The following is a 19,662-nucleotide window of genomic DNA, read 5'->3' on the forward strand; positions in this document are numbered from 1 at the left end:
TATAAAGGAATATACTTCAACATTACTAGTTCAGGACCAGTTTATATATACTTCTACATTATCTATTCTGTAAAACCACGAACTCTGAAACTATTAATTTTGTGTTGTGGTCCATTATATTCAAGTCTTATAACATATATCATAGGTTTCTAATCTCTACATTTTTGTACAATTTTATTATTTTTAAATTTAATCTGCATAAGCAATATAGCATTAATATCATGGAACATACTTCTTAAAACAGAAGGAAATTATACAATGTTTCGCTTTTAAGATTAAACTAAATATAGTCATGATACAAAATTAAAGATAAAGTTTTCTTTATAAATACTGACAGTGTTTCATGTCAATAAGACAAATCTTAAATAACTTAACCAGTATGCATTATTACCAATAGAATGATGGGATAATAAATTGCTTCAAATTGATTTTTCTGATTGAAATCTCTCCCATTTCAAAACATGCTATATTTATAACTTTCCATTGGCTATTACTAACAAATGTAATTCACTCCTTACTGACATCCATATCACTGAATCTTTTTTTTATGGTGCAACTCAAGAATCATTTTCTATATGGAGCTTTGCTTGATTCCCCCTAACTCCTGGTATTCTCTCACTTCCAAACTATATAATATTTCTTCACTTCTTTATTTATTTATTTGGATTTATTCTCTCATCAATACTATTGCAAAAGTGATTTTCTGTAAACTATGAACTTAACATATCATTAACCTTCTCAATCAATTCCAGTGGCTCTCATTGCCTCCAAGATCAAAAATAAACATTTGTTTAGTTTTTAAAGCCTTATACAACTAGCCCAAATCTACTTTTTCAAATTCTGACATTATTCCTGCAATCCAGTTAAAGTTGTCTACTCTCTAATCCGCAATTATTATATCTCACTTTTAAAAGAACAAGGTTTTTTTATTTTCCCTTTATGGCATTTAGCACCACATACTATTATTTTTTTCAACAATTAACAGATTACAACATGACACAGAACAAAAAACTACTGAATCCTAAAATAAGATATAGAATATGGCCACAATCATGATAATGCTGAAAGTTTTCAGCGTTAAAATTCTTTGTGTGTGTGTGTATATATGTGTGTGTGTGTGTGTGCATGTACGTGTGTGTATGTATTATAGATACATATACATACACATACATTATATTTCTAAAGTCATGAAACAAATGAAATAACATCTGTAGACATAATGCCATGGAATATTTTTCTTCAAATGTTTATTAGTATTTCAAAATTTTTAAAGAGCTGCATAGCAGTTAAAAAGATTTACTTTGAAAAAAATCTCCTTTCCCTCAAAAACACAGCTATAATATGACTTATACAAAGTCATATTTTACTTATTCTTTAAACATTTGAAATCAACGCAAATTTTACAAATTATGTACATGATATCAACAAAGCAATTATGGTTCTCTCAAAAAGCAGGATTACACCAACAAAACAGAAAATACATCTCTCACAATTTACTCAAAGCCAATTAATCAACTCTTATTCAATTTATTGTTATTTGATTGGTGAATTAAGCAGAACAGAATTAAATGAAGTAATTATGTTAGTTGATGCTGTTTAGCTAAAACATAGTACTAGAATATTAAGTATAATAATAAAACCAAAATAAGATTCTGAGGGAATAAGCATGGACAATGAAAAAACAAATTAGCTTTTTTGTAAGTGATATGATAGTTTAAAGAACTCTATAGAGTTAATTGAAACAATAACTTCAGCAAAGTTGCAGGATATAAAATAAACTCACATAAATCTGCATTTCTGTATATCCACAAAATCTACTAGAAAGAGACAAACTATCCATTTAAAAGAACTACATGTTGTATAAAATACATGGAAGTCTACCTGCCAAGACACACATAGGAATTGTATAAATACAATCACAAAACATTCTATACAAATAAAGATGTAAGTAATCAAAGAAATATTAAATATGAGTAGACCAAGGTATTATAATGAAAGGGATAATACTAAATGTAAGTTAATTTATTAACTGAGTACCATACCAATAAACTACCAAAGGATTACTTCCCAAAACATGAAAAAATAAAATAAAATGCCCTGTATTTTACAATGGGAACAAATGATCAAGAATAAAGAATAAATTGGAGTGTGGGGGGAGAACAAAGGAGGACTTACAGTACAGATCTAAACCTAAACTAAAAAGCAACATCAATACAAATTGGTAGTGGTAAAGAAACTGAGAAGGGATCAGTGGAACAAATGAGAAAAATAAAACAGAAGGAAATTTCTACAGTAGCTTAGTGATCAATAAATCTAAAGATCTCAGTTACTAGGTCAAGAACTCACTATTTTAGTAGGAATATCAAAATTGTTATCTTAAATGCTGCTAGCTTCTATGTGTCCTTGCTATAATACCTCAGTGTGAGTATAAAAGTAGCTTGGTATAGGACCTTCTTATCCTAATTCACAGGATTTCCCTAATTCTGAGAAAATTGAAAAGCAGTCTGGCAAAAACTAGGTATAAGCCAATATCTCATACCATATACCAAGACAACCTCTAAATAGTTGTATGATTTAAACATATAGAATGATATCACATAAATGTGAAAATATGATTAAAACAATCACATATATTTAACCTATACTGGATAACTTGGTGTTTGGGGGGAGAGAAGGGAGAAAAATTTAGAACAATGATTTTGCAAGGAGGAGTGTTGAAAACTATCTTTACATGTATTTTGAAAATAAAAAGCTATTATTAAAAAAAAAAAAAAAAAGAGTGTATCACAAAAATATTAGAGAAACAAGAAAGAAATTACCTGTCAAATCTATGGTTCATGACCAAACAAGGGATAAGTCAAAAAATGTAAAATATAAAATTCTGATTATGTAAAATGTAAAAGATTTTGCACAAACAAAAACAATTCAGTTAAAATTATAAAACATATAAGCAAAGAAAGAAAAAAAATCTTTGTGGCAAATTCCTCAAATAAAGGAATGTAATCTTGAAAATACAACTCTAAACTGTGATGGATTCACAGTATGGACTGAACTGTTTGGGTTGTTTTTCTGTTTTTGCTTTTTTTGGATAGGATAAATAGACTAAGTTGTTTTGTTTTACTCTGTATGTTTAAAACTCACAATCTTGGTGTTCATAAGAGAAAACATCACTGTAAAACAATGTAAATACATGCCAACCAACTGTTTAAACACAAGTTCCAGTATTGAGAATTAAAGTTATTCTTATATTAAGTATTTCATAGTTCACAGAAAAAGTGAAGGACACCAAGGGAGGAAAATATAAGTAAAAAATACGCATTGAGAAGTAGTATGGCTTACCAGATAGAGAGCCAGCTTCAAAACCAAAAAGATCCACATTCAGTTTCTGCTTCCTACACATGATACAGTTGTGTAACTCTGGGCAAATCTATTCATATTTCAGGACTCTAGATAAATTTCTATGAAAGTTCAGTTACAGAAAAGTTGACAACCTCCATTGATAAAATAAACTTCCTCATATGGGAATTCCTAGTATTCAGTTTTACATTAAGCTTGATTTTGCAAAATGTCTATATTCTAGCATAATGGTTACTTTAATAAATATTAACTGATATACTAACAGCGCCCACACACATTCTTAGCAACAACCTTCTCTTGTTATTACCAGTGTGGACCACTGTTCACTTACCATAGATGTAACGGATCTAGCATCTTCTTCATAATTGAAGACAGGAGGTGGCTCTTTTCCATCATTCTCTTGCACCTTTTGTTCAAGGAGTTCTTTTTGTGCTGTGAACTTGGTCTCAGCACATCTTAACTGCTGTACTGACTGTTTTAGTTCTTCTAGTGCCTGTTTTTGGCTCAGCAGAAGCACAATACTAAGAAAGAGTAAAAGAAACATAAATGAATTAAAAACAATTATGCTAAAGAATATAGTCATCAAGGCAACTAAGTGGCACAGCATATAGAGCACCAGCCCTGAATTCAGGATGACCTGAGTTCAAATCTGGTCTCAGACACTTAACACTTCTTGGCTGTGTGATCCTGAGCAAGTCACTTAACCCCAATTGTCTCAGCAAAAACAAAACAAAAAAAAAGTATAGTCATGTCAAAAAGAAATATGAAAAAAACTTTATAAATTATACATCCTTAAAAAGCAATCAGTAGGGACACATTAAGCACTTTCTATGAGTGGTAGGCTCTGGCAATACAAACACAAAGATTTAAAATAATCCTTACTTACAGGAGATTGTTTTACTTATAGGAGGCATACATTCTAATGGAGGGAATTAAAGTCGTGTGTGTGTGTGTGTGTGTGTGTGTGTGTGTGTGTGTGTACACATAAAATAAATATAGAGAGAATCAATGCAAATTAATACAAAGTAATTAGATAGTGACATAATGTGGTTTGAGAAAACACTAACAAAAGCTTCAGATATAAGGTGGTGCTTGAGTTTGTCCTGAAGAAGAGTCATGTGGAAATGGATAGGCATTCTTTCCAAGTATGGGGGTTAACAAAGTAAAAAGACACAGTAATAGGAGATAGACTCCTATGAGAAAAAGAGAGGTGGTCAGTTTAGTTAAATTATAGAGTATAGAAGGAGGAAAATGTACACTGAAAATGGAAAAATATGTTAGAGCCAGATACTGATGTGTATTAAAAGTTAACAAGGATTTTTATTCCATTTCTGAGTACAAAAAATCTTGTACAGCTATTAAATAAAATTTAAACTATTTCAAATAGTTTATTTCATCTTTTCTCTTATCCTTTTTAATTATTTTTATGTTCTGAGAAAGTGCATAATATATCATTATTGTAATATATATTTATTTTTATATAAAATATAAAATTTAATAGTGTAAAATATGTATATCTATATAGAGAGAGTACATATATATATGCATATACACACATACATATAAAAAAAGAGAAGTAAAGCTATTGGGGATGCCTAATGAAAAACATTTTACTAACAGTGACATGAGATTAAAAAAAGATTTGGAGACCTTTACTGTAGATGCTTCCTAATGAAAACACAGATTCTAGAATTTTGTCAGAAATCAAAGTCAAGCTCAGTGTTCTACAATTTAAGGCAGGGGTCCTCAAACTTTTTAAATAGAGGGCCAGTTCACTGTCCCTCAGACTGTTGGAGGGCCAGACTATAGTAAAAACAAAAACTTTGTTTTGTGGGCCTTTAAATAAAGAAACTTCATAGCCCTGGGTGAGGGGGATAAATGTCCTCAGCTGCCGCATCTGGCCTGCGGGCTGTAGTCTGAGGACCTCTGGAAGGATTTCATCCTTTTTTCTACTTTGAAAATGAAGGCCTTGTGATTCCCAATTTCCACAACCTTTCAATGATCACTGACAGTGGCTCATCCCATGTAACTTTTTTAGCTGAGTATTTAGTTCAAGTGGACCATACTTGCTGTAATGGGCTGAGGCTTGAGTTGATGCACTGAAGTCCCAAGCACATGAGGCTAAATAGTAATTGGACCATACTCTATTAATATATAAGCTTGGAGAAAGAATGGCCCCTACCCACTCTTTGTGCAAGTCCTGATGTGTTGTATAGGAAATGACGATTTTGGTGGGTGGAGGCAGGGGAGTGGAAAAGGAAGGGGAAGGAGAGACTTTTGGCATTGCCATTGCAACAGTTTGCTCCGCTCAGATCTCTCTCTGTTAGCTGGCTTCCTGTCGCAACTGCCCATATTGCTATTGCAATCTTTCTTGCTTATATTTGCTATCGCAATCCTTATTCATCTCTTCACTTCAATAAATATTGAAGATTTTTCCCTTAACCTGAATTCCTGACTCCAGCTGATTTTAAATACGCGGTCATTACAACTTGCACTCATCTTGATGATTTTTTATTATCTCTTTCTTTATCTTGAGTATCAATTCCCTATAACCATTCTTGCTCTATCCTTCCAAGGCCAGGTCCATTGTTTTTGACAGAAAGAAATTAATTTTGTATATGTTTGTACATACATCTGATAAAAGCAATATACCAATCCCTCTCTTTCCCCCATAACAAGTTAGGCAATTTTTTTTACAAGTTATTGAGAATATCCTCAAGTCTTGGTTGATCAGAGGACAAAATATTACTGACATTGACATTTGCTGGTTGTTTGAATACAAAGAAGCTATGAGGAATTCCAGGGCTATGCCAGGGCTTGAAGGGTGAGTTGATAACTTGGATAAGGAAGTTTTATTTCCCTGAATAAAATGATAGTACCTCCAGTGTCTATCTTTTCTGAATATCCCTCTCCTATTTTGGCTGTGTAAAAGTATTTTTGTTAACTGTTAAATGACTTTAAATTGTTTCATGGTGTTCTAGCAAATAAAAATTAACAAGGTAGATTCTGTGCCAGTATGCATATATTAAATAGTTTCTATTTAGAAAGTAAACTTCATTAAGGCAGAGACTGTTTCACTTTTGCCTTTGAATTCCTGGCACTTCATTCAGTATTTAATGAATTTACATGATTAATTTAATCTAGTTTACCCTGGATAATATCTTCCAAAATTCTATTTTTAAAAATTTTAAGTTAAGATGTGGGTATTCACATCATTCTCTTCAGATAATAAGGCATAGTGGATAGAGTGCTGGACATGGAGTAATTAAAGATGAGTATTAATCCTTTCTCAGAGACATACTAGCTGTGTGATCCTAAGCAATTCACTTTCCTCATATGTAAAATGGAGGCAGTAATAACCCCTACTTCACAGTGTTTTATGAGGCTCAAATAATGTGATATAGATAAAAGTACACTGTAAAACAAAAAGTTCAGTATAAATGTGATAAATAAAATCTATTTTTCTTCCTCACTGGAATTGATTTTTTTGTGTTTTCTTAATTTCAATTTTTGTGCTTCTCATCTCTCTTGCAATGAATTTACCTGAAAAATTTTAGACCACGAGATCCTATCTATCCTTCATAGGCATCCCCTTTAAAATTTACTCATATAAAATATAAAGCACATGTGAGAACTAAGAAGATTTAATAATGTAATAATAATGTAATAACTATAAAATAAATAACTATAAAATGATGTATCAAAAATAAATTTTTCATATATGTACATAGCCTGTATGCAGGTAGTCTGTAGCATATTTTCAATGGTAATCTAAGTATAAGAAGTGCTATAAGGAATATCATCAAGGAAATATATGATGATAAAAGAAGATAGCCAAACAGAAAGCTCTCTGGCTAGATAAGCAAATCAAGGAACATGAAGAAGATAATATTACTTTTTTGTACAAAAAAGGATAAACATGAAGAATTCAGAGAAACATGATAAGATTATTTGAACTACTGGAAACTAAAGTAAGAAAAACGAAGAAATCAAAATACATAATGACTATAACAATGTAAACAAACAATAAAACAAACTGACTACTACATAATTATCATGGTCAAAGCTGGCTATGAAAGACAGATAAAAAATGCTCCTTTCCTTCATATTATATTAAGGAATTGTGAGCAAGGAATGTTGAATATACTATCACATATGATCAAGATGTTCATAGGTTTTGTTTAATTGTTTTTCTTTTATAATCTTTGTTACAAGGAAAGATTCATTAAGTAGAGGAAATAAGGAAAATATATTTAGAGACAAGTTATTGAAAAACAAAAGGCATAAATAAACATTTTTAAAAGCTGAGTCAGAAGCTGCATCTAAGTACAATTGCCCTTGTTCATCTGAAAATAGTAAGAAATGTGCCAAATAAAATTAATTAAAATAGAGACAAAAGAAAATCTTACAAGAAAAATTCCATCCACCCCCCACAAAAGGCAGAAACTTAAGAAAGTAAATAAAGTAAAAACGAGAGATACTAGCACAATAAAGAAATACTATTAATTGAAAGAATGGAAGGAAAAATCTATGAAACAAGAAAATAATACTGGAATCAGCCCAAACAGAAAAACAGAAAAGAGAAGGAAACAAAAATGAGTAGCCCCAAACTGACTGAAACTTAATAAAAGAATTAAAGGAGGAGATAAGAAATGAAATTTCAGATGTAAAAGAAAAATAATATAAAAAGAAATTAGTAATCTAAGACAAAAGCTTTCTAGCTTTTAATAAAACAATAAATACTATGGGATAAAGAAGGAAGAGACAGATCTCAAGAGTACAAATATTAAGAGATGTTAGAATAAATCCAAAAGAAAATAAAATTGGAAAAGCACAAAATATCTCTATAAACCAAAACAACTCTCATACACAAATTCAGCTAGATAATCACTGACTTCCCAGAAAAGATATTTTAAAAAATAAAAGAAAAAGTCTGTGTACCACATTTCCGAAGTTATGAAAAAAAATGTCTGAAATTACTGGAACAAAAAGGTCAAAGGGCAGTTTAATTGGCTCCACTGAGTACCAGCAGAGAGAAATCTCAGATTTACATTATCCTCAAATGCAGCCATTCTACTCTGTTTATTTTCCAGATCAAAGAGGTGGTAGGGTAAGGAAGGAAATCTCACAGATGCTCAGGAGACAGTCCATTTATTGAAAGAAAACAATCTGAATTACTGAAATATGACATACTCTAACAGCAAAACAAAAATAGTGTACATCCTTCAAAAGGAAACATTTATGCAGTAAACAAATCAAATAAGGAGGTAAAAAGTAACTGAAGTAATAACTTCCAACCATTCCTTTTGAGAAAAGCAAAGATGAACAGAATTATTATAAAGCAAACATACAAGACAAAATAAACTTTTAAAAAGTTAAGTTTCAATACATTGAAAAGGCTAGGTAAAGTGTTTACATTCTAAAAACTTTGGTGCATAGAGAAGTTTTTTCTATGATAACTTTGTTATCATTAAGAAAAAGATTAGTTATAGGCTTTAGTGATCAGGATAAAGTATAATAATGAATGAAAGGGGACTAATAGGGCTGTACTTAATATTTCTTTAAAACAGTACCTTAAGAAAAGGCCAATGAGAAAAAGAGTGGATGGAAATAGAAGAGGACTCTGCTTGCCTACGCTGAGCAAAAGGAGATATAAAAATTATAAAAGCAATAAGAGTAGAATCAAGTGAGGCTAAATAAGGAGATGGAAGAAGAATGAACTGACCAGTAAGAGAAGAATGTAGAGTTAGGATGAGTGTTGTTTTAAGCTTTAAAAAAGTGAAGATACTTAGGGTTCATATCAATAGGAGGAAAAAAAGAACAAAATTTAAGCCTGAACTAGTAGTTAGAGGTTAGTGGATTATCCCAAGAAAAACAAGGTAAATATAACAAATACTGATTTTAAAAATTTAAAGATCCATAACAAAATTTGATAGAGGAAAAATAAATGGAGAAATCATGACTTTGAATATTAATGGATTTAATTAGCCCATAAAAATAGAAAATGGCATAGCAATGATTGGGATAAGAATGTTTAACCATACAAGAGAAACCAAGCAAAAAAATCAAAATAGACTACTTCAATTACATAAAATAAAGGAACTTTGCATAAGTAAAATCAATACAGTTAGAATAAGAATGGCTGTCAAGTAAAGAAAAAAAATCTTTTAAAAAAAGTATCCCTAATAAAAGTCATATTCAAGATGTACAGCAAATTGACACAAATATTAATATAATACAAGAGCCACTCTCCAATAATTATTTAAACTCATAAGATAAACTCTAAATCAGCAAATTAAAACAAACTGGAGATCTCATCTCACACCCATCAGATTCACAATGATAATACAAAACAAATATTCAATGGGAGGGGAGGGAGATGAAGGTTTGCATGCTAAGGCTATATGGGCACATCAGTAAAGTTTTTAATAGGTTTCTCCATTCTACAAAGAAATTTGTAAATCTGGTAAAAAGTATAAAAGCAGAAAAGTAGATGTAATGTTTATTAGAATTATTTCCTGAAAGAGTGCAAAAATTTTTGTTTGTTTCATGGCCACAAGTCATCATAAGCCAAAAGTCAACATAAAACAGGTAGAATGTATTCAAAATGTGCTGTTTAAGTAATGAAGGGAGCATATAAAGCATTCTGGAAAGATTTCTCAAAAATAACTTAAATAAAATATAAACTGGTGATTAAAACTGTTTCATTATCTAGAACTGGATCTCAGGATACAGTTATATTCTTTATTTTTTTAATACAGTGGACAACAGCAAGTATTATTATGAAAAGTTTCAACAACATGGACTACTTCAAAGGGAATTCCCAGAGAACCTTGGACAACATTCTGAAAGTCACTGATGTAGAATATTAGCTTTTGGTAGAAACTCTCATTTTCCAATAGATGACAAATAAGTACTATTTTACTATTAAAATAATTATACTTCTTTCTTTTAAATTGTTTTATTACTTACTCAGACTTCTTTTCACAGGTCTTAGAAGATTCTTCAATACTCTTTTCTAGTTCCAGGACTAATTCCTCCTTGTTTAAAAGCATCTGTTGTGTTTGGATCAATTCTTCTTCAACAGTTTTCAACCTAGAAAAAATAAATGCTACCCAATCAACTAATGCATGACCTATATACATGGTGTACAGAGATAAACAATACATATATGAAGATTCTCAAATATCTGAATGCATGGTGGGCAATTTCTATTTCTACTTAGTTTCTTAATATGCACAATTTTTCATTTCTACATGTTTTATAGACACATAGACATAAGATAAATACCATTAGAAAAATCTGTGGTAGCAAAAAATAATTACTACTAATTAAACATTTTTAATTACCTTTTTGAAAGCATTTTGAAATTTTTATTGTGAATCTTGGGTAGTATAATATTAAAGAATGCTAATTTTTATGTATTTTTTGAAGGATCCAGTACTCTGATTCCAAATATAAAAGTTAATTATTAACTGTTTTAATGAAAGAAAGAACTAATAGCATATTAAGAAAGATTTGGCCTCTACTCAATTATGCCTCTGAGCACAAATGAATATCTGGAATTCTTTCCTTTTAATTCTACCTTCACCTTGGAGAATCCCTAACTTCTTCCAAAGGACAGTTTAGCTGCCATCTTTTCCTAATGAGGGTTTTCCTGATTCCCCAAATTTTCAACATACTCTCTCCTTTGAAAATACTTTAATTTATGTATGTGTTAATTTTTATATACTTTATATTTAGTTATATCTCCAAAAAGATGTAAGCTCCTTGAAGATAGAAGAAATTTCCTTTGGGTTTTTTTTTGGGGGGAGCTTTATTTCCGCCAAGTTCTAATATGGTTACTTAGATATATGTACATAATCAACATTTGCTAAACTAAAATGAATTTATTACAACTAAAGTTTAAAAAAAAAGAATTCATACAGCTTAGTATGAAATAAAAGAGAGCTTAGTAGAAAATAAGAGCAAAAATGTAATAGAAAGTGTATTTGATCAAGTGTCAAAAGATGTGAGTTATAGTCACACTCAGGTATAATTCATTCAGCGCAGTTAAAATTATAACTCAGCTCCAGCTAGCTATGTGAACACTGATGAAAATCAGATCATTTGAATTTTATTTTTCTCATCTATAAAATGGAGTTAAATAAGTATTTTCAGAGTCCTCTAAAAATTCAAATGATATATTCAGATGGAAACTAGATAATACCTTCCTAGAGTTTTGGAAGACAAATGTAACAATGTTAATTAAATTTTAAAATTTAAGAGAATCATATTCCTTTTCTTCATCTAAAAAATAAAATTTTGGAACATAAAAATGATCCTTCAGATAAAGGTGTAGGATATTGGTTTAAGGAATATTAAAGGAAAAATTAAAAGTTAACTACTAAAAATTATTATTATTTTGTAAAGATATGTCAAATAGAAGAATGGATATGAGTAAGATAATAGTATATTAATAAATGTTATGGTCTCAGACAAAACTTTCATATAAAGCATCACCAAAATTAATGATAAGAATGATAGTAAAAGCTTTGAATAAAAATTGGTTCATGAAGCAATTATAATGTATTTTATAGCTCAATATATTAAAATAAGCATTTAAAATTCAGTAAACCACTTAAATCTAACATAAAAATTAAGACAATTCTATTAATCTATAAATAGTTTGAATTTTTTACTTACATTATTTGCAAACTCTCTGCTGTTAAATTATTCCACATGATCTCATTAGCCTGAAGACTTTCATTTTCTTCAAGTAAAGAAGCATCAAATTCAATTTCTTGCTCCTCAATAGCTGGTGATCTGGCAAAACATGGGAAATAGTTCAGACTGCACATACTAATTATTATATACCAAGGACAAATATACATCATGTTATGAGAGCTAGAAGGAACCATTGAAGCTACTTGTCCAAATCTCTCATTTTACAAATGAGGAAAGTGAAGCTGAGATATTAAGTGATTTGCCCACACATAAAGGTAATAGTTGAACCCAGGTTCTTGAATGCAAAATCCATTGTGCTTTTTTCCATCACAGTAAACATGCAAAAATTCTTGGGACAAATCAAGAGTTCATTTGCTCTGCTCAAAGATAATATTTCCTTCTTTAGTTATCTCATATCCGCATGCTGTACACATCTCTACTCAAAAGAATCCAAGATCCTTAAAAGATGTTTCATTTTTGTCTTTGATACTCTCAAAGCCTACCACAGTACTTTAGACATTGTATGCATATGAGTTAAACTGAACTATATTGAGATTAAAAAATAACTTTCAAAATAACTAAAAGTCAACAATTTTTTTTTTTTGCTTTACTATACTTTCACAGTCGTTCGACTATATTCAACAACCTTTTGACATAAATGCTAAAAGCACAATAAAAATCTCATACCTGTAAACATCTATGAAATTGTTGTATTCCGTGCTAGGGTCAATCTGTTCAACTGATGTCTGAATCTCTTTATGGACATTGACTATTTCCTCTGTAACAAGACTGGTAATCTGGCTGTATTCATCAAATATACTTTTTCTAAGAACAAAAATATAAATAATAAACATGTTTCAGTTTTGAAAGAGATTGAAGTAAGAGCAGAATGACAAACATTAGATTTAAAATACTAGTTGTATGTCAAAAACTGTTTGTGAGATTCCTAATATACTGCAAATACTTGTAGAAGTAAGTAAAAGAATTTATAATGGAAAAGAATGAAATAGATTTTGAAATCTTATGCCAATCACTGACATCAAAATGGTTCAAAATTACTAATTATAGATGTTAAGCTAACACAAGGAAAAATATGATGGACTAGAATAGTCAGAGGAGACCTTCAAGAGTAGACTTAGAGAAAAAAGGAAGGGTTTACTAGGCAATAGAAAAAGTAAAGGCACAAATTTGAGAATAATGTGCAGAATATTTGGAAAACAGTGAGGAAATGGACTATAAGTAGAGTAAGGTATACTTAGTGGAGAATAATGAAAATGAGGATGGATAAGATCAAATATAGCTTTCCCTTCCTACTCTACTCCATGTATTTTCCTCCCTCCTTTGAATTCCAGCAAAACTTAATGTCTACAACTTAGACATTTGACTTAGATAATTCTCTTTATTCCCAAATTTTGTTAATGTGAAATTATCTCCCAAAGAAGATTATAAACTTCTTGAAGATAGAGATTAGTTCAGGAAACAATCTTACATTAAACAATTAATATCTGTTTATTAAATGATTGATTCCTAGTAGATAAGTCTAAGAAATAAATGCACAGAAGAAAAGTGATTTTAATATAATGATTGTATATCCCTAGAGAATAGGAATAATAGAATAATGGTAGGAACAGTGAAAGTATTAGCAGGGAAAACTTGTTTATTTTCTTGTAAGTTGTATGGTAGTAGGACACTGAAGAAGAGAGATTCTATGGGCAGTAAAAAATAATTAAAAATAGAAAGTGGCTAACCAAGGCTTAGTGCATAGAAGAATGGGACACAATATGCTCTAATAAAAGTAAAGAATGCTAGCTTGTGAGTCAAGAGGCCTTGCTTTTTTTGACTGACTGTTAAAGCCTACGTACCCCATCTCAGAATAATGTTTTTATATTCCTAAAACAAAATACATGGGACTATGAAGGAAATCAATTATACTGAAATAGTTATAAAAAAAATTAAAGTATATAGTCACCAAATTATGAACATGTGGATAAAATAATTCTAATATTTCTTTTAGTTTTATGTCTCTATAGCATTCTATTGTTATACTGTGCAATGGTTTTATGGAAATAAACTAACTAATACTTTAGTTGGAACAAGGGAAACTGAAAGATTTAGAATCAGAACACCTCATTTCAAATCCCACTTTTTGCCATTTATTACCTCTGTGTCACCTTAGAAAAAACTGCTTCACCTCTCTTGGACTCCTGTTCCTCACCTTTAAATTAAGAAAATTTGACTAGATGACCTAAGGCTCAACTAAGCCACCAGGTGATGTCTCTTTAGGAAATATATATGAACAATTCACACTAATGTAGATGAGTCATGTTAAAGAAAAGAGAAAGAAAGACAAAATTCAGGCAGATAATTCTGGATAAGGAACTAACATTTCTCCCCTAAATGTCCTGAAGGGGAACTTGGAATAACTGACATTTGCACAGCAGTGGCAATAAAGCACAGAGAATGAACTGTGAAAAATATAAGCTCATATACCTGATTGATATCTACTGACTATATAACTAAAGGAAAGTCACTTAACTGCTCAGTACTCTTGGTAAGTGTCTTTGACTATGATTTACAGTTAAGTTATTAGTCCATATTAATGGAAAACATATATACACGTAGATATGTGTATGTGTGTGTGTATATATATATATATATATATATATATATATATGTATATAACTTTAAAGTTTGCAAAGAGCTTTGTATATATCTCTCAAGAATCACAACAACCCTGGGAGGCATGTACAATAGACATTACACCTACTTTATAGATTAGAAAATACAACAGAGAACTGGCTCAGTCTCCTGTAATTAATTATCAGATACAGGATTGAAACTCAAGACTCCAGGTCCAGCAATATATTCACTATGCCACACTTTGGGGGCGAGGTCAGGTAAAACAGTGGATGGAGAAGGAAATGGCAAACCACTTCAATATTTTTGCCAAAAAACCTCCAAATTAGATCATGAAGAATCAAGACTGAAAAATCTAAATTAACAAAATGTCATACTGCTTCAATTTGGCCATTTATTAGGAAAGTAATAAAACTTAAATGAAGTTTTTTTTAAATTTATTTTTATACTGTTTTCTGGTTTGAATTTTTTAAATTCTCATATGTGCTGTGTTACTCAACAACTTCCTAATGGGAAGGCACTAGAAACTAGAATGTCTGATATCTTACAATTCAAATTATCAATCTAATTATTCACCAAGATTATTAATTATTAATTAAATACTATTATAATTATGTAACATACTAAATTATATTATGTAAATTTATATCAAGTAATTATATTGTAGTTATAGTATATAAATATATTATATAAATAATATATGTGCTAATATAATATTAAACAATTGCTATAATTAAATAATATAGTTATAAATAATTAAATGATCTTATATCAAAATTAAGTAGAGATGCAGGTAACTTAAGTTTTTTAAGTGGCATAGTTTCTTTTAACAGGGAAATGTTTAACAAAATAAAAATACAATAAAACATGGATAATATCAATTTGTGGTTTTCTAAGTCAATATGTATCTTCAAGGATCCATTTCTACTTGAATTTGACATCACTGATGCTGTTTTGTGGGTGAAGATTTTGTAAGTTTTTGGAAGAAGTCAAGAGGAACAAAAGATTTTCACAAACAAGTGACTAGCCTTTGTAAATCCTTTCAATTATTTAAAAGTTTAAAGGTGGGAAATTAAGGAAAAGAGAATTTTTTTCTGGGAAAAAAAATGTATTTTAAGCAATCTATTAAAATACTTGACTCAACAGGTATTCCATCATTCCCCCAACATACAAAATAGATATATAATAAAATAGTATTTTAGATAATAAAAAGTATTAATTGGTTGTTGTCCTTTATTCTCAAATAGGATCAAAATGATATCATCTATGTTAAGAGATGAGTTACAATGTCTGATTGTGCTGATCAAACCAATACAAGCTTGGAATGTTCTGCCACAGGTCAGACACAAAATAGTCCCTATAAAGATTTGGAACAGATTCTCTAACTTGGCACATATCACATTTCTTCTGAGCTAATTCAATTCTACTTTCCTCATAGAGTACAGAACCTTCTCTGATGAGGGCAAGCCATCTTAAGTAGTCCTGTGCCAGTGTCTCCCATGTCATACAATCAATTGTAAAGTTCTTAAGAGAAACGTTGAGAGTGTCCATATATCACTTTTTCTAACCACCTTGTAAAACCTTGTTCTATGTGAGTTCTCCGTAAAATAATCTTTTTGGCAAGCATACATTTGGCATTCACACAATATGGTCAGAGTTTAGTAGGTGAAATATGAATTAAGTTATAATAGATTTAAAATCACACTAATCATTCACTAAACTAAAACTACATCTGATTACATTCAAAATTACAAACATATTTAAACATTCAGAAACAATAAAGCAATAGAAAATACTCAGAAACTCAAATGTACTCATCACTAACTTTTACCATTCACAAATCACATGAAAAAAGGTACATAATCTGCCTTGGGTATACAACTATATAATCAGCATAAGCAATTTCCTTCAGTGCCATATAAATAAAATACAGATTATAGAAGTGTTAATGTAAATTGCTTAACTTATCCATAGTTTTTGAATAAGAGTCAATAAAGATCTGTCTACATAAGTAGTTAAAATACTAAAGCAGCAATATATCAAAAAAACTTTGAAAGATTCTCTGCAATATCCAGAGATTATAACCCTAAATATAGTCAGAAGAGCTGCCAGATATTCTAGAATAGCTTCACAAAATATCTAAACAACCAACACATGTAAAGGTTTTAAAGCACTGGCCAATAAGGAACCAGCTAGCACAGGACATATGACTTCATAGGAAGGCCATTTTAATACTCAACCATTTTTAGGAATTCCTTAACCTGCCTGAATTCTGATTGTGTGAAAGTATGAAACAAAACAACCAGAATTATAGAACTAGAAATACAACTGGCCTTGGAGTCAGGAAGACTGGCTACATACAATAGTCGCATGCAGCATGCACAAATCCTGGTAAGCTATCTCAGCAGATGAGCTAAACCAGGGTGATAGTAACCAAAGGGTCTCAATCCTATAGTGAGTTGGGAGGGATGGGGATGCATCTACCTCAAACATGTAAAGACTTCTCCTGATGGAATGGGCAGATGAGAACAACTGGTTCCAATGACCACAGGTGCAGCAGGCACTGTGGAGCCCTTGGAGTTTGGTTTGACCCCGAGGACACCAAGGTCATTCACTGCATCCTGAGCCATCACCAGCTGGCTTGACTCTGTCCTGTCCCTGGACACTCGTGGATTTAGAAAAGAGACTGAGGCTTTGTGCAGCTTTGCTGCACTTCAATACAATTTACGCACAAATGCAGACATCCCCAGACCATGTGGCAGAGCACCATGAGCCTGCATTGTCTGATCCGCCTCAGCTGGACCCACTGTAACCCGACTCTAACATGGAGTAACATGTTTCAAGAACAAAGGACAACCCCCATACCATACCATACCAAGCTGGTCACATAAGATCTCAGTGTCCCAAGCAACTCCCTAATTCACTGATATAATCACACAAAGTAAAAGATAAGAAATGAGGTCTTATGTGGATAGAATACAAATACTCATCCAAACCTTGTTATCCCTTTACAATGTGGAGAAAAAGAGTACTTGAAGTAGAAGGAGAACTTGGCATTAGCAGATAATCAACAGAACTTCAGCAGGACTTTAAAAAAGAAACTTAATTATCCCAAAGTCTGAAAGAGTTGGGAGTGCCATTATGATGTATCCAGGAAGGGACAAAGAGACACACTTTCTATAGAGTCATAAGCACAAAAGAGTACCATTCCATCTAGGAAACACTTTCAAGGAATAAGACCTTTGGCAACAGAGAAGAGAATCACCTATGCATTCTAAGAACTGAAAGTTGAACTTGTAGTAAGGAAGATCTAGATAGCCCATATGAGTGTATAGCTGAGTAGTATGAGCAGCCACAAAGAGAACAAGAACATCACTCAAGGAACATGCTATCTTAGTCACACATATTCCCTACATTTATGTATTCTCTCTATGAAATTACTCAAGATTTTTTCTTAGTCATCACATGTATATATTTGTGGAAGATGTATATATTTGCAGGGTTATGAGAAGTGATTTGTCATCACTCTCCAGATTATATCATTTTTAGCAAATACCTTTGCTTGATGTTAATTATGTCTACTGGCTAGCTATTATAAGCAATCACACTAGTGGGGACTAATGATTACAATTTCAGGGACCTTGGAATCTATCAGTTACTCCACTCAAGCACCTAACCTGAAAAATATATATTTATATGTAGCAATAGAGAAAGTAATTATTTCTTTCCTTTTGAGAATATCTTTGTGCATTAGAAAGTTATTCCTGACCTCCTATGGAATCTTAATTAGCATCCCATAAATATTCCCATAAATCCTTTAATTTTCATCTCTCAGCTCCAGATATTTTCTCTTGCTGTCCCTCATGCATGGAAAACTCTCCCTTCTCTGTTTCTCAATTCCAACTACTGATCTCTCTAGTTTTAAGTACCAACTAAAATCCTACCTTCTGCAGGAAGATTTCCCCAATCTCTCTTAATTCTACTACCTACTTTTTGTTATTTCCTATATATCCTGTAGATAGATTGCTTTGTATATATTTGTTTGCAAGTGATCTCTTCCATTAGCTTGTAAATTCCATGAAAGCAGACACTGTCTCTTGCCTTTTTTTTCCTCTCCTGTGCTTACTGTATCTGATATGTATCTGGTGTGCTTAATAGATGTACACATGCTTAATAAATGTCTGATGCAATGATCAGAGAAAAACATCCCAGAGCTGTATTTCTGATACTTCTCCTGACTTTGCTGGGAAGATTCATGCCGATGTTATTTAATAATAATATAAATGTATGTGTATGTATATTTTATATGACATAGATACACATATGCACTCATATACATACACTTACATATACATACAAATGTATGCATATATTTTTTGTATATATGCATATAATAAAATTTAATTGTTTCTTGTCTTTATTCCTAAAAGACAACTCATATCTCTTTTGGAGACATAAGATACATGATTTTCTCCTTTTTTCCTCTACTTAGTTGTCACATAACTGTAAATTTGAAGTTATTAGTTGAAAAATATAAGAATTTAAACAGGCAGAGAATTCCCTCATTTTAAAATTCCTTGAAAGACTTGTTCCTATTGCTACATCAAGAAGCCTAATTTATCTCCACAACTAACATTTCAATAGCACTGTCTACCTATATCACTGCCATACTAAAAAGTTTCATAAGCTTCCCATTGTTTAAAAGACAGAACACAAAGCTCCTCTGTGGCATTTAAAACTGTTCATAATCTAGATCTTTACAGAGTGAGAATAGAATACCTTCTCTCCTATGCTTTTCACACTGGTCTGCTTGTTATTATCTGACCATGACTTTCCTTCTTCTGTCTGCATGCCTTTGTCCAAGCTGCCCCCAAGTCCAGAAATGTCTCGTTCAACCTAACCTCTTGGAACTCCTTCAAGGTTCAATTCAATTTGCCACTTCCTTCAAGTGACCTTTCCTAA

At 31.2% G+C, this 19,662-nt stretch overlaps 1 protein-coding gene across 2 annotated transcripts in view; it reads right to left on the reverse strand.

Annotated features, from left to right (window-relative positions):
- FER (FER tyrosine kinase) overlaps positions 1–19,662 on the reverse strand; it is a 244,817-nt gene that overhangs the window by 186,588 nt on the left and 38,567 nt on the right. For both annotated transcript variants that reach the window (XM_051994832.1, XM_051994841.1), the window contains 4 exons: positions 12,751–12,888; positions 12,043–12,162; positions 10,330–10,452; positions 3,689–3,878 (listed from right to left, as the gene is read on the reverse strand). In XM_051994832.1, the coding sequence (XP_051850792.1) occupies positions 3,689–3,878; positions 10,330–10,452; positions 12,043–12,162; positions 12,751–12,888 (571 nt within the window). The remainder of the gene's footprint in view (positions 1–3,688; positions 3,879–10,329; positions 10,453–12,042; positions 12,163–12,750; positions 12,889–19,662) is intronic.

Source organism: Antechinus flavipes, chromosome 1, assembly GCF_016432865.1.
Source record: "Antechinus flavipes isolate AdamAnt ecotype Samford, QLD, Australia chromosome 1, AdamAnt_v2, whole genome shotgun sequence".
NCBI classification, from domain to species: Eukaryota; Metazoa; Chordata; class Mammalia; order Dasyuromorphia; family Dasyuridae; genus Antechinus; species Antechinus flavipes.